The following is a 22169-nucleotide window of genomic DNA, read 5'->3' on the forward strand; positions in this document are numbered from 1 at the left end:
ATTATTTTTGCCCTTTTAGTTCTTAGCCCTTGTCTGGGATATATTTTAAACTGTGCCTGTGAATGAAATGGGCCTAGTTGTTAATTTGAGAAGCTATATCTATGTTCTTGGTTAAAACGAGTGCCTGTACATACCTAGTATTTTCCATTCTTCATAAGCTGACATGACCGTTTAATATAAGAACTCTCAAATGTCTTGAGGTTATCATAGCAGCGATTTCTATTTATAGGGTTGCTTTAAAATGCAAAGGGGAAATTATGTAAATTATTTGTTCTATGGAAAGTAGATGAGTTAATGTTGGGAAATGCATGAAGTTACTGCTTTTTTTAGGAGCAAGTACAACAAAAATACAGCTCAGAAATAAGTTTATTAAAAAAAAGTATTTTCTTCTGTGCGCATGACTTGAGCACCATATGTTGTAGATACTCTGATCTTGTCTGACATAACCAGCACATAGCTATTGCTAGAAGAAGAAAGGGGCAAGGCAAGGCAAGGTTATTTTACTATATACCAAGCTGATGTGCGTACTTCTTGTTAACATCTTGGTTTTCAAATCTTGTCATAGTAAACAAGTTTTCCTGAGGGCTGAATGTAGGTTATGCTTTGCAGCTAGACAGGTTTCTGCAAGTGATCTTCATGCTTTCCTAGCAGCCAGATCTAGTAACTGTATCTAGGATGTTAGGGTGTGATTTCTGTTTTTAACATATACACTCATTCCTTCTACATAGATAGCTAGGGATCTTTGCAGGAAACCACATAAATGCATGGAAGCTGCAGTGTATTGCTTGGATTTAAGGCAGGGAAGAGAGAGAGAAAATGACGAAGTAGCAAATTCATTTGCTTTCATGCCTTAAACGAGGGTCCTCCAGGAAAAAGGCAAAAATATAGTGTAGCCATTGCTCCATAGCAAAGATGATTGAAACAAATACATATGGTTCCCCCTTTATGCAAGGGTTCCATTCCAGGGCCCCACACACAAACATGGAATTGTGTATAATAGGGAGCACCCTGGAGAGTCTTAGTGGCTCCCAAGGAGACCCACCTCAGAGCCTGAAGAGGACTGATTTGGGCTCCAGGGAGGGTCTCCTTGCGAGCTTGAAGGACAGCAGGGTTTTGTGGAGCTACTTAGCCTAGCTTAGCGTTGCAGCTGATCTTAGCAGAGTGTGTCTTTTTAGCTATCAAATCTTAACAAGCACATCAGGCAACTTGTTTGTTGTGAACAAATGAAATGAAACCTGTATTTTATCACAAATGTTTGGTACTGAGAAGAAAGTATAGGCCAATATTTTATAATGAATTAGGACTTTAGACTGAGTTTTCTTCCTCCCATTTCTTCTGCCAATGCAGTTTGTGTTGTACAGGATCCCTTCAATGGCTCCCTCCTCTCACTCTCTAAAAAGTTCTTATATCTCTTTAAAATGTGACAGCTATTGTGTGGCTCAAAAGGAAGATTACCTAAAGCTTCAGTAAAGGTTTTTCTCTTTCCTGGCATTAGCGATCCATTTACAGCAATGTCAGCAGCACAAGTACTCTCAGACCAACAAAGCAGAACAGATTCTACAACTGTATTGCTATTTTCTTTTACACCCTTGGAGAAGGACAAGAAAACACTGTTTTATACTTTATATTCCTATCCATTTCTCCATCTGGTTTTTTTTTATATATTACGACAGATTTGCTCCTCTGGGCACTGATAATGGTTTGAATGTTAGTGCCTAACAAAGAATAACAAAAGTAATAGGAACAGAGGATAAAAACTGATATAGAATCATAGAATTGGGAGGGACTCTGAGGGTCATCTAGTCCAACCCCCTGCAATGCAGGACTCTCAACTAAAGCATCCATGACAGATGGCCATCCAGCCTCTGCTTTAAAAGCTCTGATGAAGGAGAGCCCATCATTTCCCAGGGGAATCCATTCCACTGCTGAACAGCACTTACCATCAAAAAATTATTCCTGATGTTTAGTCATAATCTTCTTTCTTGTAACTTGAATCCATTCGTTCGGGTCCTAATCTCCAGAGCAGGAGAGAACAAGCTTGCTCCATTTCCCATATGACAGCCCTTTAGATATTTGAACATGGCCATTATATCTCCTCTTTGTCTCCTCTTTTCCAGGCTAAACATACCCAACACTCTCAAATACTTGGTTTCCAGACCCTTCATCATCCTGGTAGCCCTCCTCTGCACACATTCTAGCTTGTCAATATCCTTCTTAAATTGTGGCAGCCAGAACTGGGCACAGTACTCCAAGCGTAGTCTGACCAAGTACTATTCCTTCCCTTGATCTGGACTTTATACTGTTGATTCGGCCTAGAATAGCATTAGGTTTTTTTTTTTGCAGCTGCATCACACTGTTGACTCATATTAAGGTTGTGGTCTGCTAAGGTCCTAGATCAGGGGTTGGCAAACTAAGGCCGGTGGGCCGCATAAGACCCGAGGGGCTCTTTAATCTGGCCCGAGGACCCTGCTGCCCGCATGGTCAGTCCCCGCACTAAACCAGAGATAGAAGCCCCCCTCCACTGGTGTGTGAGCGTGGGTGGGTAGTCCAGTCCACCAGAAGATTCGAGGGACAGTGAGCTGTCCCACTGGTAGAAAAGTTTGCTAACCCCTATCCTAAATCCTTTCCACAAGTACTGCTGGGAAGCCAGGTGTCCCCCATCTCATATTTGTGCTGCTGGTTCTTCCTGCCTAAGTGTAGGACCTTACGTTTGACTCTACTGAAATTTGTTTTGTTAGTTTTGACTCAGTTCTCCAATCCATTATGGTAATCTGGAATCCCAACTACTGTAATGCACGCTTTGTGGGGCTACCTTTGAAGGTGACTTGGAAATAATAAATGCTATTATAATTTATTTCATTCCCCTGATACACCAAGCCTGTCACTGTATCCACCCCAAAATGAGATTCATCTGGCATGACTTGTTTTTGAGAAACCCATTCTAGATGTTATTAATCACAGCATCCTTTTCAAAGTGCTCGTAGACCAACTGTGGAATTATCTGTTATAGGACTTTTCCTGGTATCAATGTCAAACTGATTGGTCGGTACTTAACTGGATCTTCTCTCCCACCCCCCAACATACCTTTTTTTAAAAAAAATAAAAGATGTGGACCTCACCTGTTCTTCAAGAATTTTGAAAGATTAGAGACAGAGGCTCTGAGATTATACCTGCAAGCTCCTTTAGTACCTTTAAGTGCAACTCATCAGGCTCTGGAGATTTGAATTTCTTTGGAGTAGCTTTTTTCCTCTCTTGGGCTGCAGCTCCCTCATCTGGAAAAGAAAGTCCTATATAGTCCTTCCCACCTAGGAGGGTGGGCGGAACTAGGTCAGACCTGGAAGTCTCTTTCTGGAGGGACCACAGTTATACTTTTCAGCAAATGGGGCTGTGGTCAGCAACTCCTGACAGTATTTTCTCACTGTACCAGGCTCATCACATCCTTACAAGCCTGTTTTGTTAAGGTAAGAATAATAGAATGTGAATACCTACACTGGAGCATGAACATTTTCTTCAGGCTCTCCAGTGCACATGAGGATGTGCAGCTGGCCTTGGGTCTTATTGGAGTTGAGACCCCCCTCCCAAACTTGCATTCAGTATTTTCTTCTAAGCTCCCTGGGGAGCCAATAACAATATAAAGTGATATACAAATATATTAAATAAATTACAGTAGTGCTAGCACCCAATCATGTGCTCTCTTGAAAATAACAGAGTACATATTATGAAGGCGTTTAATGTTCTGATTCTTAGTGTTTTGTATCTAAATAGTGCTGCTGAACAGCGTATTGTTGAGTCACCCAGTTAAGTGTAATAAATTATAGACTAATGTATCTCCTTCTGTTGCTGTTTTGTCTGCCAGTCAATGCATAAATGTGTCAGTCTTATTTGTAAGCACTAGGATTAAATTATTATAAAACTGTAGTTTTAAAGGCAATTCCAAATTGTAAAAAATAGAATAAAAAATTCCAGCATTGTGCAGAATCTCTAGAATGTCATATAGCAACATTATTTTTAGGTATAATCCCACATAACCATGGCTTTATTTAGAAAAAGCTAACCATTACTATTTATTTTTTGCATAACAGTAAGACAAACCATAAGGGACGCGGGTGGCGCTGTGGGTTAAACCACAGAGCCTAGGACTTTGCCGATCAGAAGGTCGGCAGTTCGAATCCCTGCGACAGGGTGAGTTCCTGTTGCTCGGTCCCTGCTCCTGCCAACCTAGCAGTTAGAAAGCATGTCAAAGTGCAAGTAGATAAATAGGTACCGCTCCAGCGGGAATGTAAACGGCGTTTCCGTGCGCTGCTCTGGTTTGCCAGAAGCTGCTTAGTCATGCTGGCCACATGACCCGGGAGCTGTATGCCGGCTCCCTTGGCCAGTAAAGCAAGATGAGCACCACAACCCCAGAGTCGGTCACGACTGGACCTATTGGTCAGGGGTCCCTTTACCTTTACGACAAACCATAGCTAAGGAAGAGTATGTGATCCTGTGGGTACTCACAGTAAAAAATATGGCAGCTTCACCTGCTCCCCAGTCTTCTTGTTACCACACTATGGTTTTGCTGTAAACAGACCATGAGCTGCAACCAAGGTTTGTTCTTGTATTACATAACACTATGCCAAACCATGGCCCAATAACCTGGAGTGTTCTATGTTAGCTACCACTACTTCATTTAAATATCACCAACCCCGTCTACTTACCACTGTACTCCACTTTCTTCTTATGCTTTAACTGTTAAGTTTACATAGGTAAAGGTAAAAAGGTAAAGGACCCCTGGACACTTAAGTCCAGTCAAAGGAGACTATGAGGTGCAGCCCTCATCTCGCTTTTCAGGCTGAGGGAGATGGTGTTTGTCCACAAACAGCTTTCCGGGTCACGTGGCCAACATGACTAAACCACTACTGGCACACAGAGGACCGTTACAAGTGCCAGAGCACACAGAAATGCCGTTTACCTTCCTGCCACAGTGGTACCTATTTATCTACTTGCACTGGTGTGCTTTCAGACTGCTAGGTTGGCAGGAGCTGGGACAGAGCAACAGGAGCTCACCCTGTCACGCGGATTCGAACTGCCAACCTTCTGATCGGCAAGCCCAAGAGGCTCAGCAGTTTAGATCACAGCACCACACGCCTCCCCTAAGTTTACATCGGAGCCTAAGGCGAAGAACATTTTTGGGGAAAAATTAAGTCCAAGTATTATGTTTTCTGCATCACTCTTATCTGTGTGTTTCTTGAAACGCTGCAAGAATACTAAAAAAAAAAAAAAGGTAATGCATGATTTCTTTTTCTTTAAGAATCCACGGTAATTCTTCCGTAGCAATATTTTTACCTTCTATATTAGCCTTCCCTAACTGGTGCCTTTCAGATATTGCTGAACTTCAGCTCCACCTATAGAGATGATGGGAGCTGCAGTCTACAACAGCCCCCATTAGGTTGGAAAGCCTGTTCTATATGGCTAATAATTCAAATATCAGCACTTTTCAGTTTACCTTGGACAGGACAGCTGTTAAGCTAACTTGCCTTTAATTTTCTGTTTATTTCTTACTCCTTTTTCTAAATTGGCTTCTGGTAAAGAAGCCGATCATAGTGTCAAGTTGTAAATGCTTGTTAAAGTACTAACAATTTCAAATTTGAATACAAATGCTCTGGTGTACGCCATCTGGACCCAGTGACTGTTTAATTTGTCAATTAGCCCTAGAGCTTAATATTTTGTCACCTCTGTTCGACTAGTTCTTTAGATTCCTTTCTCCAAAAAAAGTAGTTAAGTAAAGAGTTATGTCCAACATTTTTTTACAGTAAATTCATAGGTAAATTGCAGCTCCTTGTCAATTTCTCTGTCCACTTGCATCAGTACTTTCACCCTCTTTTCTCTAATTATCTGAATTATCTGTGGGGGGAAACTGAGAGAATCCAGTTGAGGACATATTGTTCCTTTGGGATAATGGTGTAAGCTTTTTACACTCATAAAGTGGGGATAGGGTAGAACTTGGCAACAACGCACAAGAAGACCTGTCACCTGCTTAAAAAACAAGAAATTAGCTCTGGGCTGCTTTAGGTTTCTGATAGGTTCACCACATGTAGATAATAATAATAATAATAATAATAATAATAATAATAATAATAATAATAATAATTTATTATTTATACCCTGCCCATATGGCTGGGCTTCCCCAGCCACTCTGGGCGGCTTCCAAAAAATAAAATAAAATACTGTACTACATCAAACATTAAAAGCTTCCCTAAACAGGGCTGCCTTCAGATGTCTTCTAAAAGTCTGGTAGTTGTTGTTCTCTTTGACATCTGGTGGGAGGGCATTCCACAGGGAGGGCGCCACTACCGAGAAGGCCCTCTGCCTGGTTGCCTGTCTTCCACCATTTTGGCTTGAGGTTTCTTGCAGTACCATGCTGATTTATCGGTTTAGTCCAGGCACCCCCAAACTTGGGCCTCCAGATGTTTTAGGACTACAACTCCCATCATCCCTAGCTAACAGGACCAGTGGTCAGGGATGATGGGAATTGTAGTCCCAAAACATTTGGAGGATCGAGTTTGGGGGTGCCTGGTTTAGTCAATTCATATCCTGCCCCACATCCATGGACCTCTGGATGGGTGACAGTAAAATTCCCAGAAGACAGAAATAACGATACAAGCACAATAGAAACAGTACATACTTGAAACAAATCTCAAATACTGACCCTGCTACACAACGGCTTAAGAAAGTAGACAGGTCAAATGAAACCTGGTGTCTAAACACCGGCTGCCTAGGCAGCAACTGGTTTATTTAATGGTGTAGGAAGGGGATTTGATATTGTTTCTTTCCTCCCTGACGTTGAATTTACACAGGAAGTTAACCCACCTGCCTCCCTTACCTTTTGAGGGTCTTTCTACTGTTGAAGCTGTCACCCTTCTTGCTGCATCTCTGTACCATTCGCAGTGCTGTAGCTTCCTCACAACGTTTGCTTTTGCAAAACAGGATTGTGCGTGTGGAATTATGTGCATTTGAAAAATGAGACTAAGACTTTATTTTAAAATAAACTACATATTTTTGTTACAGCAGCAATCCACGGGCAATAAATATATATATATATAGAGAGAGAGAGAGAGAGAGAGAGAGCGCAAATATCAAATGCTGGGTCCTGTCTGTGAAGTGTCTGAGGTAGCAGAGGACAGAGCAAAAAGGAACACAGATGCAAGTTTATATTGTGCGTTTGTCCTTAACTCACCTAGTGATCCTTGACTTTTTGGTAAAGGACCTGTCAAAATGCCATATGTCCTCAGTTTCCAGACTCTTTTTATTGCAGGATACTGAAATGTATTAGGAGTAATTAAGTTTATTATCTGTGTCCTAATGTGAGTCACTCTTTCTACAGATAACTATTGTGCAAAAAGAGAGAGGTCGTTTAGAAAGAGTCTGACCTTTATTATTGCCATCCTTTCAGAGATAATGACACAAACCCACAGTGTCTGCAGCCTATTCAAAGGACATGTCAGTTTACCAAGTCGTTAGTCGACATCCTAATAACACCAATTAAACAATTTGCTGCTGAAACATTTGCCTGGAAAGCAAAGATCTGGGCATTGAAGATTGGTTTACTCTTTGCAAGAATGTGGAGTTTTGTGTATAATACCTGTTAAGGGATGTTTTGTTTGTACCCAGTGTAAGCTATGTTTCTCCTCTTTTTAATGTGCTAATATATAAGTAGAAGTTCAATCCATTCTTCACCAGCTGTTGATTCTACTTAAGTAAAGAGTTTAATTCTAAACCAATAATATTAGTACATGTGACTTTGAAAAGCAATTAATTTTTGCTTATCAGTAAATTGAATTGTTAATTATCTTTTTATGATATCATGATATTAAATAGAAGTGAATATTTTTTTCCAAAGGATTGCTTCTCTTTCTTTTATTCTACATATGCTAATTTCCTTGATTATTTTTGAGAGCATCTGCATATAATTCTGCATATTTAACAGTGGTAAGTTTTCACTGCTTTCCTAATAACTGCAGCAAATTCTACTTTCCAGACAGTTGGATTTATATCTAATTTGGATGCCAAACTTACAAAGGTGCCAAAGTCTTAAGTGTGTAATTATGTAATTTTCTCTTGATCTTTCAGAGTCTTCCTGCGAGCAATTAATCAGTATGCAGATATGCTAAACAAGAAATTTCTTGATCAAACCAACTTTGAGCTGCAGGTAAGACATGAATATTGTCTCCATTATTATTTTTTGTATATCTGTGTGCATGCATCCTTTCCACACATTTTGCATTCATTAAAAAAAGGCATTTGAAGTATCCCTGTGAGTTGCAGCCACAGTTCCTCACTCATTGTGTCATCTTGGAGAGAATTTTACTTTATTTTAAAAAATTGTCTACATCCTGCATTTGTGCCTCAGTATGAGGCACTTGGGGCAGCTCAGTCAAGATCAAAATTCAAAAACAAGTCAAAATTACACACACACACAACCACAACCTAGACCGGTAGCTGGTGGCAGGCACACATGTATATATCAGCTGGAAGGGAGAAAACTTGGAGGTCTAGAACAATAATTAAAAATCAACTATGCCAAAGGCTTGCTGGAACTGGAAGATATTCTTCTTGGCAGAAAACACCATCAGGTATAAAGCCAAATGGATCTCCCAGGGCAGAATGTTCCAAAGTTTGGAAACCACTCACTAGTTATTATGATGGACTGTAGCTGAATCCTGCTAAGACACTAACACTGTGAATAAGTTGTTCCCAGGACTGAGAATTAGGGGGTTTGTCTATTTGGGGTGGGGGTTGCACTCACACTCAAGGAACCGGTACGCAGCTCTTGCAACCATCTTTGTCCATGGATGCCCAAGAGGCCTCTGTGGCAAAAAGCACTTGTCACCAGCAGGGATAATTTTGCCAAACCTCATGTTTGGACTATCATAATGCTCTCTTTGTGAGGCTTCCTTCCCTTGCAGCTGGTCGAGAAGCTGCAGTTGGGGCAGAGCACCACAGCCTATCCTGGTGAGTGGTGTTCCTTATTGGTCACATAGACTAGCTAAGGGATCTGCACTGACTGCCTATTAGCCACTGAGACAGTTTTACAGCCCTGCTACTTACATATAAAGCCCTAAATACTTGGATCTGGCTACCTTGGGGGGGGGGAATACTGCCCTCCATTGCCCATTAAGGGCATAAAGATCAGTAAATGGAAACCGGTTAGTTTTGCTGCAACCTGATTATTGGGTTGTGGTTAGCACAGTAGTGGGCTTTTTCACTGGTGGCACCAGTGTTGTGGAATGCCTTCCCTGCTGATAGAGGAGAGTCCTCATCTGCACTGGAATTCTGCTGGCTCTTGAAGAGGCACCTTTTCAGGCAACCATTCATCTGAAATTGAACTTTTTTAAAAAATCCAACTATTTAATTGGTTCTTTTACCTGCTTAATAGTTCGTGGATTTTGTTAATGCATTTGTTTTGTTGCACATTTTAAATATGTACATTTTTAACACTTTGATGTAATTTTTGTTCTGCATTATTATTATATTGATTTTAGACTTGATTTTATGCCTGTAAACCACTTCCGAACCATTATGGCATGTAAGCAGTATGTCAACCAGTCTTTGTTCAAGATAAAAATCCATCCAATACTTTATAACCAAGTAACATCCAATTATATATTTTGAAAACAGAATAAACAATGTTATGACCCCCTAACTTAGGACACCCTATTTTAGGAGGCTCACCCACATTGTGAGATTCATAGTACATAGTACACATCTGCTCAGTGGGATGTATTCCTAGGAAATTAGATATAGGAAGGATGGGGAACCCGTGGGCCTTTCTATTGGCTGCGGCTAATATAAGTTTCAGTACCAAAACATCTGGAAGGCCACGGGTTTCGCTTCCCTGAAGTATAAGATTGCAACCTCAGAGACTAGCAGTACAAGCAACTGGGTCTCTCCTGATGAATTCAGAGATAGCCTCATATGGTAGGAAGCAGTCCCTTAGGTATCCTAGTCTATATGGGTTCTCAAACGATGGTCTGCAGGCTTCATTCAGGTGGCCTGTGGCATATATTTTAAAAATAGAATTAAAAAACATGCAGCATCCACCAAGACCTTCAGCAAATTTCAAGTGGTCCATGGGAAAAAAAAACATTTGGAAACCACTGTTGTAGTCTGAAGCTGTTTACAGCTTTAAGAAACAATCTTGCTTAGAAACAACCCAGAAGCCAGTGAAGATGAAAAGCGGCAACTTTCAGTGGTTTTGCTCAGGCTCCTTCCTACCTGTGTACATCATGCTAAACCATTGAGTTATCTAATTTAGTTGTACACACTTTTCAAGAAAAATAGCTCCTCCCATATTTTTTTTTTACAATCCAGATGTCAAACAAAAAATGAAATTAAGAATGACCATATAAAACACCACAAAAATCTCATAACAATATTTCAAAAGTTCACTAAACCATGGTTTAGGATTGTGTAAAAATGTGCTCTGTTGTTCACAATCATACAGAGCTGTTAAGGGACCTAGTTAATTTTATTATAAATTTATCTTTGTTTGAATTAAGCAGGATAATTTATTACCGTATTTTTCGCTCTTTTGGTCGCACCAGACCATAGGACGCACCGGACCATAGGAGGGGGAGAACAGGGAAAACATTTTTTTTCTTGTTCTCCCCCTCTATGCGTTCTGTGTGTTCAAGGTGCATTCAAGGTGCGTTCACCCGAAGCCTCCAGAGCCCAGCGGGAGTTCCTGCTCCGCAGCGCTCCGTCTCCCTGTTCTGGCTTTGGGTTTAGCCCCGCAGCCTGCATTTGCTCTATAGGACGCACACACATTTCCCCTTAATTTTTGGAGGGGAAAAAGTGTGTCCTATACAGCGAAAATACGGTAGTTTGCTTGACACAGTATGTTTAGAAATCTCACTGCTTTACTTTTCCACAAGTCCTTTGACTCCAATTCCTTTTCTTTCTTTCATTTTGCTTGTGCACATTTTTCATAGTTCATTTCATATATTTCCATACTTTTGAGCATCCATTTGAGAAAGTTAGTGATTTTCTTTGACTTTCTGTACAACATAAACAGACACTCATGAATTCGCATTCCATTTTGCTTGAATCATCAGAAAGCCTTTGATTTCAATATTTGTGCAGATGGGCAAGTTTGTTTAATCAAAACTGTGCAGTGTGGCAAAATGCAAAGTTTCTGTCAAAAACAAACCAAGCTTGATGTCTTATTACTATTAATAATTATGCATATAAATTACATTTTTAAAATCTACCGTATGTTAAGATGTTTCAGTCATGTAATACTGATGATTCTTGTAATCTTTGTGACCTCTAGCTTTGGAACAACTATTTCCACCTTGCTGTTGCTTTTCTTACCCAAGAGTCACTACAGCTGGAGAACTTTTCAAGTACTAAAAGATGCAAAATCCTTAACAAGTAAGTTGCATTCCACATATAAAATCATGAGCAGGAGCGCGAGGGATTATTAACATAATGTTGCTTTAACTTCTTAGAAAATTCAAGATGCATTGAGAAGCAATCATAGTATGATGAAAGGTTAGTCTTGAAACCATGAATCAAGTATTTATCATATTCTTTAGACTCGTGTCAAGATACAAAATTACTGGATAAAGCAAATGTTTATCTTGTAGTATATTCATGGAGTCAAGAAATTTAAGAATGAACATATTAGAGAAATCTTTTTTTAAAAGCCACTTTAGCTTTTTGCTTATCCTAATCTCATTTGATGAGAATGCTTTATTCCCTAATTCCTACAGGTCTTGTAGCTAATCTCCATAACTGCTGTGAATTTCAGTGTGATATCCCTAAAGAATGTTTTGTTGCCACAGACTTGTACCTTGGTTAAAACGGATTAACTTTCCTACCTTTCAACAGGGAATTTATTAATTTTATACTATATTTCATAGCAATTTTTTTATTAAAAAAAGAAGCAACATGCTGTGGTATTCGGAAGAATGAAGGTTTGTCCCTTTGTTTTCAATTGCCTTCAGTGATTTTAGCTATGATGCGAAGTCTCCTTAATTTAATTATTTTTAAAGGACTTGTTTTTGTGTGTAAGGCTTGAGCCTTAAAAGACATTGGATTGGAGCCAAAGATGCCATTCCATCACATATAAAGAGTCCTTCCTTCAAGACTAAGGCCTCTAAGTCAGTGAAAGGTTTCCCTTTATTGAAGGTGGAGAGAAAGTTTGTACTTTCTCTCCCTGCATGCCAGGTTCCATGGTGTTCCACAGTGTTCTCTGTTTTTCTAGAGCAGATTTCCAGAGGCCTGCATGGGGAACGGGGAATCTGCAAAAATCACCTCCCTCCCTTCCATTAGTGAACAGCATGAGTGTTCTTTCTGTGAATGGAACCGCACTGCATGAGTTTTGAATTTAACACAGTGTTTCCTTGTGCTGAGAAAGACAAAATGTTGCATAATTTTAAACAATGTGAAGTTCATTTCAGAGTGGGGAAAAAAGAATCATTCCTACATGGAGTACACAGAAAAAACAATATGAAATACTCAGATTGTGATAATGCCAAGGAAATTGTATGCTAGTCCCTGCCTGCCTCAGCCCAACCATTCTGCATAAAAGTTTTACCAGCATGTAATGGTTAACTGCAATTTACATCTACACAAACCTAAATTTGGCTCATGGTTATCCAGAATTTTGGCCACCCTGAATTAGGATTAGATCTAGCAGTGGGCAATAAGGTGATGGCAGGCTGTACAAATGTGTTTTAAGGGTTATAGTAAAGGATATATGGAATTAAGAAAAAATACTTTGGTTTTAACATGTTGCATTGAGGGCTTTCCATGTTCACTCAAGATAGGAAATTACAGTTGTTAAGGACCACACTCTAAAGAAACATGTTATTTTGGCATTGTTGTATGGTATTTTATCCTATGGTTAGTTCTGGCTTCACAAACTACCTTACAACTGGATGACAGTTAATAGAAGAGAGTGGTGGAACTTTGTTCTAGATATTTTTGTTCTCTAGAGTAGACACATTGAGTCTTTGCAACAGAAGCTATCAAGCAACTGAAGCTTTGTATGGTATGTTAACATGTAAACTCCACAGCAAGTTCTACAGCTTTTTAGTACAGTGGTACCTCGGGTTACATACGCTTCAGGTTACAGACTCTGCTAACCCAGAAATAGTACCTCAGGTTAAGAACTTTGCTTCAGGATGAGAACAGAAATCGCGCAGCAGTGGCACAGCAGCAGTGGGAGGCCCCATTGGCTAAAGTGGTGCTTCAGGTTAAGAACAGTTTCAGTTTAAGAACAGACCTCCGGAACGAATTAAGTACTTAACCTGAGGTACCACTGTATTCCTGTGGATATAGAAGGCTGTGGATATAGAAGGAAGGCTGTGGATGTAATTCTCATCTGTCCAAAGGACATTGTTCCCGATGTCTTGTGGTTTGTTCAAACGCAGCTTTGCAAACCAAAGCTGTGCTGCCATGTTCTTTCTAGAGAGACAAGGCTTTCTCCTGGAAACCCTTCCAAACAAACCATACTTGTTCAGTCTTTTTCTAATTGTACTGTCATGAATTTTAACATTTAATATGCTAACTGATGCCTGTAGCGCCTAAGATGTACCTCTTGATTGTTTGTTGTTGTTTTTTACAATTTCTCTGAGCATTGCACTGTCTGACTTTGGGGTGAGTTTGCTGGGATATCTGCTCCTGAGAAGATGGGCAACTATCTTGAAAGTTTTCCACTTTTGAATAATCTTTCTCACTGTAGAATGATGGACTTTATATTGGTTGGAGATGACCTTAGAACCATTCCCAGTTTCATGGGCAGCAGCACAAGAGCATTGTGTCATCTTTCCTCCTTGGCATTGTGTTAAAACACACCTGAATGCTCCAGACCAGCAAACTCCTAAAATTTCAGCTTTTATAGGGGTGGGCACACTTGCTGATGATCAATTAAGCAAGGGCATTTGATTAGCACCTACCCACCTAGCAGTTCGAAAGCACGTCAAAGTTCAAGTAGATAAATAAGTACTGCTCCCGCGGGAAGGTAAATGGCGTTTCTGTGCACTGCTCTTGCTCGCCAGAAGCGGCTTAGTCATGCTGGCCACATGACCTGGCAGCTGTTTGTGGACAAACGCCAGCTCCCTCGGCCTATAGAGTGAGATAAGCATGCAACCCCAGAGTCGTCTGTGAGTGGACCTAACGGTCAGGGATACCTTTACCTATGTAAAACCACAGAATTCAAAAAGTGCACTTCCTTTTCCCCACGACTGTGTGTTTAGTTTGATTCATTCATGTATGGTAACCATTGGCAGTACTTGCATTTACAAAATTGTGTGTGTGTGTGTGTGTGTGTATAAAGAGATAAAGAAGTGCATGGACTCATCCACTTTTTATGCATTCGTCAGTTGCAAATCCAAAATAAAGTATCACTTCTGATTTCTGCAGATTTGATGGACATTCAGATCCATTGTAGTATCTCAGCAGATGTCATGGTAGTTGTGGGGGAGGGAGCATCCTTTGGTACTTGCTGAATACAGTTCTTCTTAGTTCATTTTCTAGGGCAGGCAATGTATGCTAAGAATATGCATAAAAGTAAAACATTCTTAAGTCTGTGCAGTGTGTTTTCTCCAGCTATTAGAGACTGAGAAATGGATAATACTCTCATTAATCTACACAAACACCCCCACGCTCTCAAGGGACAGTTATGTAATATGCCGATAAGGCAAACTGAAATTCCCACAGGTGAAACGTTTACAGAAAATGCAGCATAGACGCTGGAGTAGAGCTTTTTTATTCCCTCAAGGAAGAATGAGAAATGCAGATGTTAGACTGGGAGCTACCATGCAAGCTTTTGTGTGTGTGTTTTATCATCTCTATGATTTGAGAATGTAATTTAATTTCTGCAAGCTTTCCCCTATACATAACAATGGTTGTATTGCCTAACAAATTCAATAGACCTAAAGTGCATTGGACTCCTAAATAAGACTCCTAAATAACTAGCAAATCATTTATCCTAGGTTGCTTTAAAAAAACAACCACCCAGACATAATTTGATTACAATGCTGAAAGGATGAAATAATACAAAGATCATTTTTTATCAATAAATTTGCATTCTTTCCAGGTATGGCGATATGAGAAGACAAATTGGCTTTGAGATCCGTGACATGTGGTATAACCTGGGTAAGTAGGATCCCCACTATCTGATCCTTGAATAATCAGCACATCCTGATTAGCTGAATGCACTGCATTTTTGCAGCATTAGCGCTGTGCTTACAAGGTTTGTACAAAGTTTTGGTTGCACAAATATTTTGGCAGTATCTAACTTACTCATTTAATTAATTTTATTTATTGCAGCAGCTACTCAGGGCCATTTCTTGCATGGCAGCTGTCATGTTGAAGAAGTGGCTGCCACCAGCATGCACAGTTTCCCCCCATGATTCTTGTTATGACTGATGCACAAAGGCAGTTCCCAGCAGTTTCTCACGTGACAGCCACAGTATAAGGATTGGTCCTCACTAGTTTGAACTCTTCTTTGAATGCATTCTATCCATTTTAAGATCAGTTTTGCTGAAAGAACCCTCTTAATCAGTTCATAGGATGGACAAAGCTTTGTTAAGCAAGCAAATTGCATAAATGTTGCATTGAATATCTATGTTGTTTTGTTGCTGTCATAGCATAAGTGAAATTTTCTCACACACTCCTCTGAGGTAATGATACTCTAATGGTTTTCAATAATCAACAGGCACACAGATTAACACCAAGGTTCTCTGGAAGAAATACTTTTAAAGCCCTCTTCCCATTGGCATTAGAAATATTGAGTGACCATACCATCCAAAAAAAGAGAGAGTTCTAGATGTATTTTAGAAAGTGCATAGGTAATATGGATAGGCAGCATTCTCAATGATTTCACAGATTTTGGCATAAAAGCTCTAATTACTAAATTATCTGTAATCACCAATAAGAAAAATTCTCCTTATACTAATGTTTCCATTGATATGGACACTATACCTCTTTTGATGTTTAGCCATGTCTTTGCTCTGAGTGAATTATACAGGATTTGCTATAATATAAATTATGACAGCTGAATCACTTAAGTAGCTGCAAGTTTTTGATGATATTGTAAGGCTGCCAATATTACTTACTTTTCACCTGAACATTGGCAAACTTACTCTTGCTATATTCTTAAATGACTCTGATGCAGAAAAAAAGAAAGCAAGCAGCAGCCTTATGTATAATCAGCCACAATTGTAGAGTTTTTAATACGAAACAATGAAGCAGTCAAACTCGGATATATCTTCTGATTATTACATGAGTTTTTTTGATGAAAGAGAGAATTCACATTCATCCTTCTATGATTTGGAAGTGCACTCTGCTTGAACTATGGCGTTATGTAGGGAAGGAAAATAAGACTTTAGTAATGCCTTTTGGGGAATAGCTCAGTTCTGTTTTTATTAAGAAAGACTTGAGTGCATTAGTGAGTAGAGACCAGGATAAACCAAAATACATAATAATATACAAGTGACAGACATATACCCAGAATGTCTCATTTAAAAAGAGTACACTAAGCTCAGCTCTTCCAGTCAATCACTACCAAAAATCTACTTTTGAGTATTCCACTGCACACGCATCCTCATCCAAGATAGAGTACTTGGACCTAAGTCCTTTTGATATCACATGTTCAGCCATTAAAAGGACTGGCTTCATGTGAGCAAAGGAAGACATGGAACTCAGGCTGCTGAGTAACTTGTTTCTCCAAGAATGCCTGGTGTATTTCAACTCCATACAATGAACCCACATCTTTCAACTCACCACTCCCACCTTCATGTTCTCTTCTACCCAAGCATGGCCAGGCAAAACCACTGAAAAAGCTAACAGGATTGGCTTTAGTATACAGATACGGTTTAAATCCTGGTGTCTTGTCCTTTATTCTCAAACTATCTGGTCTTCATTATTCTGATTGCAAAAAATAAATAAATAAAAATTCAGTGCAGACTGCCACAATAATCAAGCTGCTGACTTTAGGAATTTCCCAGTTGCCATCAAATGGTCTCAGAGCAGGTGGGAGGCCCTGCTGACCACCACAAATCAAGCAGCAACTGCAGCAGGGAAATGACATGGTTGCTACCTTACACATGCTGAAATACGCTGTTTCTGAAGAGCCCTGAGGCAGTAGGCACAGGCTGATGACACCATCTACTCTTTTTTTATTCTGTAATTTGGGGGTAGGTGTATTTCTTGCCTCCAGCATAAGATGGGACCGTCCCAGCACTAAAATGCTCCCCCTTCTTTCTGATAATAAGGGAAGGATTATAAATAAGAGAGCAAGAAAAGTTTTTTTTTTAAAGAAATCCTTACATACATGGTTTAAAAAATGTCAAAAGTGTATCCCATGTTGCAGGTTGGGATTCAAAAGTTGATGGTAGTTGATCCAAATGACCTACATATTACTGGGAAAGAGTGTTATGGTTAAGAGTTATACAAACATTAATAAACTGTTTGTTTAACAGAAAAATGAGGAGGGAAATGCAGTTTTTAAAAAATTAAAGTTAAAAATGTTACCAACAAAATCTAGGAATTGCCAAGGTTGTTGCTAAAAAGCAAAACTTTAGGATCAAGTAAAACTATAATTTCTTCAACACAAATCTGCGTAATTGAATCTTCCATACTCTGATAACTGGTATTTTGAAATCCACCTGTCTCTGTTAAACAGAGAAATACCTTCTAAGATCATGGCCAGTCCACAAAAAATGATGCTTCATACTCATAGATTACCGTATTTTTCACTCTATAGGACGCACCCGAGCAAAGGAGGCACCTAGTTTTTAGAGGAGGAAAACAAGTAAAAAATATTCTGAATCAAATCAGTGTCAGGGCAGAAGGGGGAAGCCCGGGGTTTCCCCATAAAGCCCTGGCATCCCCAAGCTAGAACAGCGAGACGCTGTGCAGCACTCCGTCTCACTGTTTTGGCTTTGGGGACAGCCTTTCAAGCCTCCGCAGGGCAGCGGGGTGCCTCCACAGCTAACCCCGAAGCCTTTGGAGCGCAGCTCGAGGTCCCAAAGGTTTCAGGGATAGCCACCTGAAGCTTTTGGAGTGCAGCGGGACCTTGCACTGCACTCCAAAGGCTTCGGGTTCCTTTTGCTGAAGCCAGGAGAGTCTTGCTCTCCTGGCTTCAGCAAAAGGAACCTGAAGCCTTTGGAGCGCAGCGCGAGGTCCCGCTGCGCTCTAAAGGCTTCAGGCGGCTATCCCTGAAGTCTGGACAGCGAGAGGGGTCGGTGCGCACTGACCCCTCTCGCTCTCCAGGCTTCAGTGAAAGCAACACGTAGCCTCCCGAGCGCGGAGGGAGCAGTCCCTCTGCGCTTTGGAGGCTTTGCGTTGCTTTCGCTGAAGCCAAGGAGCCTGCATTTGCTCCATAGGACGCACAAACATTTCCCCTTCATTTTTGGAGGGGAAAAAGTACGTCCTATAGAGCAAAAAATATGGTATCCATCCGCTTGCTTGCTCAACAGCCTTGCATTGAGATGATGCAGTGATAATGTTGAAATAACAGAATTTACAACACATGAATAAAATAATAAAATCATAATAAAATGGCATGTTGACCATTTCAATCGGTTGTGGGCAACAATCCATATAGGTTCTGTTTATAAGAAGTACAGTAAGTATATAGATAGTATTAAAGTACTGGAGAAGTTTCCCTGAAAAATCTTTAGGAGTCCTGGCAGCCACAGAATCTCAGTCTCAGGGAATTATTTTCTTTATTAATTAATATCTGCGCTAATTATCTTGCTACTTCCTTAGATGTGATCAGGAGTTAATAACTTTCACTATGCTTCTTTAGCCCAGTCACCATAATCACCTCACATGCTGATGCCTGTGCTGGGATAGACTCATCTTATGTTGGAGGAAAGACCTCTAGCTACCAACATCCTTTAAATATCTGCCAAAAGCACCCCCCCAGATAAACAGGTTTCAATTATTTTTTGGCATGGGACTCCATTCCTTCAAAGTGGTTGAATAGCTTCACTGAATAGTTTGAACAATAGTACTCTGATTGAGGGATAGGGGTGGTGCTGTGGTCTAAAGCACTGAACCTCTTGGGCTTGCCGATCAGAAGGTCAGTGGTTTGAATCCCCGTGACGGGTTGAGCTCCTGTTGCTCGGTCCCAGCTCCTGCCAACCTAGCAGTTCGAAAGCACACCAAAAAAAAGAGGTGCAAGTAGATAAATAGGTACCGCTCCGGCGGGAAGGTAAACGGTGTTTCCGTGCGCTGCTCTGGTTTCGGTGTTCCATTGCGCCAGAAGCGGCTTAGTCATGCTGGCCACATGACTCGGAAAAACTGTCTGCGGACAAACGCCAGCTCCCTCGGCCTGTAAAGTGAGATGAGCACCGCAACCCCAGAGTTGTCTGCAACTGGACTTAACTGTCAGGGGTCCTTTACCTTTACCTTTACTCTGATTGCCTTGTCCTTCTGCGTTTAGTGACCAGGGTTCAAAGCAGCCCTGTCACACAGTTCAGTAGGTTTCAGAGGATGAGCCAGTAGGGGTTTTTTGTTTTGTTTTTTAAGCCAGTCAGTGCCCGCAGGTCTCAAACCACTGAGAGCGATTGGGGGATCCAAGCAGTACGTTGGTCGATGGGACCGCTGGGCTGAGCTGGCTCACCAGTAGGGTATTTCATGTCATTCTCTCTCCCTCTTCCTGCTGACATTGTGCCAGTTGATCCTGCAGGTGGGATATGTCAAATCTCAGTTGGCGTCTTTTCTCTCTAATCACTTCATTTTCCTCATTCATGGTAAGAAAAGATTCATTTGCCAGAACAGCATGGACTCTGTAAATTTCCTTCTACTCCTTCAGCCCAGCATTTTGCTCGCATAATCTCTGTAATTCACTGTTAATACCATGGCCATCTCTTAAAATGCAGTTTATTCCCATCATAATTCCCTGGTGAAAGAGATGCTTGTGTTATTGGCATGCATTGCTGATTTTTATTTTTATTTTTAATATCTAAAACTATTTTTCCAAGAATGTTTTCTCTGGCTTCCCAACAGCGGCTTCTATAGAAAACCAATAAGACCCCCCCCCCTTTTTTTTTGCCTTAATAACATCACTCATGGATTCTTCATAACCATATTACATCATCGTCTCTATTCCTAATTACACTTCTGGATTCAACTCACAACTTTCATTTAGCCATCCCCTTCTCCCAAAGCTGTCTGAGATTCCAGTTCACACACCAGGCGCACTGGTCTTTTTATTTTGGGTAACAGCGTTAAGAGGGCTCCTCTCCAAGTCATTTCTCTGGCAATGACAGTGTTAGAGTCTTTAACAAATCCTGGAAAAGATGTGCTTTAACCCAAAACATTCATTAAAAAAATAATAATATGCCATGTGGCTAAGTACTGCCATTTTATCTAGGCCTACTGTGCCTGGGTGCTGTTGTACTATTTGTAAATAGTAGGTTAACAGATGCATGCTGGTGGGGGGGGGGCACACACAAAGTTCAGAGCAGCCTATAAGAAAGTGCATATTAAGGCTGGGCTGCAGGAAAATCTGCTCCCAGTTTTGCAGGTAGATCAGTGGACTGTGAATGTGAGATCAGTTGTTTTATTAGTACCAAACAGCTGGAAAAGTTGAGCGCAGTTGAGTGTTGATTATATTCCCCCGCCACCGCCCTGGATTTTAGGCCCGTTTCATTAAAAGGTGATGCCTACTTACTGTATTGTGGCATGATGATATAGATCAAATGCACATGCTCAAGGTTCTGAAGATGCATCATTTTGAGTTATTGCTAGGGACTGATGACAGTGTAAGGGGGAGTGTTTTTTTTCTGAATAGTGAGAATACTTGCATACTAACATCTGGGGAGGGGGAATTGTGCACCTTAGTGGGCTGTGGGTGTGAAAAATATCCAAGAAAGCAGTGTTAATCTGTTCAAATTTACTTTATTGCAGTTATATCCCACTTCTTGTCCAATGAGTTCAAGGCAGCATACATTGCATCTCACACATTATTTGTTATGATAACCCTATGAAGCAGCTTAGGCTGAGACATAGTGACTAGTCCAAGGTCAGCCTTAGTATAGATTTGAATCTTTATTCCTAGTCCTAGTCCACTATTCTAACTGCTGTACCACACTGTCCCAGAGGCAACAATAACAATAACACTGTACTGGCATTGGGGTTAGAGACACTCAAAATTCACAGGAGCTGGGAAAATACATCAGTTGTAATAGAAAATGATTTCATTTTAATGTACAAATTAAATCTGGTATCCTGCATGCAGTTAACACACACAAAAGCCCATTGATTTGCACAGGTAATTAATTGCAGGATTGCAGTCTGTGAATTTAAATTACCATGCTTTTATTCGCGTAGGGAAGGCGCAGCATACTAATGATAATATGAATTTAAAAGCATCTGTTTTCCAGCAGAGTAAGAGTAAATTATAAACTGATAAAACCAGGCACCAAGAAAAACACAGCAGATCTTAGTTTATGAGCTCAATCACATTGGCTTCAGAAATACTCAAGTTACATGCAGTCACGTATGGGCACTTAGTTCCCACTGACAACAAGGGGAATCCGAATTACTCATCTAATTGCAGAATTTAGTTTGCTGGATAAAAGGCGAGGAAGTGAGTTGGGGGAAGAGCTAGCAGCTAGCAGCAGTTATGCTTAGCTGATCGCAGCTCCGGGGAGCTCATGAACAGGACTTGTAAACAGGGGCGTTTGTGGGAGAGCTTGAGGGGGATGCCCTGAGGAGCATCACACACTCTGCATAGAACCAAGAGACATGGAGGGTGAGGGAGCTGCCGCAGTCACCTGCAGCACTTGTGCCACGTTTGTCTTCCAGCCTGAGAATGTGCAAAACTACATAGGCATGGGTCTGAGTGTGTGCCTAGAAAGCAGGGGTCTGAGCTGTTTTCTGTTTGCTCAGTCACTTTTCCGGCTCTTTAGCACTGAAATTGAAGCAAACGTCAGTCTGCAGAAAACCTGATTGCTCCGATTCAGCATTAAAGATAGCGTTTCCCTTGGGGTGAGTGGCAGGGCAGGGCAAGCGGAAATCTGGATGAGCCCTAAGTTCGTTTTCATCGTTTTTAAATTTGTATACCGTCTTTCTGTCTTACAATACTCAAGGCGGTTTACAAGCTGAAGAAACAAAAAATGTACATCTTACAACAATCTAATGCAATACAAAAATGTGATAAGAAA

At 40.6% G+C, this 22169-nt stretch overlaps 1 protein-coding gene across 2 annotated transcripts in view; it reads left to right on the forward strand.

Annotated features, from left to right (window-relative positions):
* The window catches only part of DOCK1 (dedicator of cytokinesis 1), a 361394-nt gene that overhangs the window by 249586 nt on the left and 89639 nt on the right, over window positions 1–22169 (forward strand). For both annotated transcript variants that reach the window (XM_082222828.1, XM_082222829.1), the window contains exons 30-32: window positions 8110–8188; window positions 11312–11412; window positions 15086–15144. In XM_082222828.1, coding sequence (XP_082078954.1) covers window positions 8110–8188; window positions 11312–11412; window positions 15086–15144 — 239 coding nt within the window. The remainder of the gene's footprint in view (window positions 1–8109; window positions 8189–11311; window positions 11413–15085; window positions 15145–22169) is intronic.

This window comes from Podarcis vaucheri (assembly GCF_965113315.1).
Source record: "Podarcis vaucheri genome assembly, chromosome: 5".
Taxonomy (NCBI): domain Eukaryota; kingdom Metazoa; phylum Chordata; class Lepidosauria; order Squamata; family Lacertidae; genus Podarcis; species Podarcis vaucheri.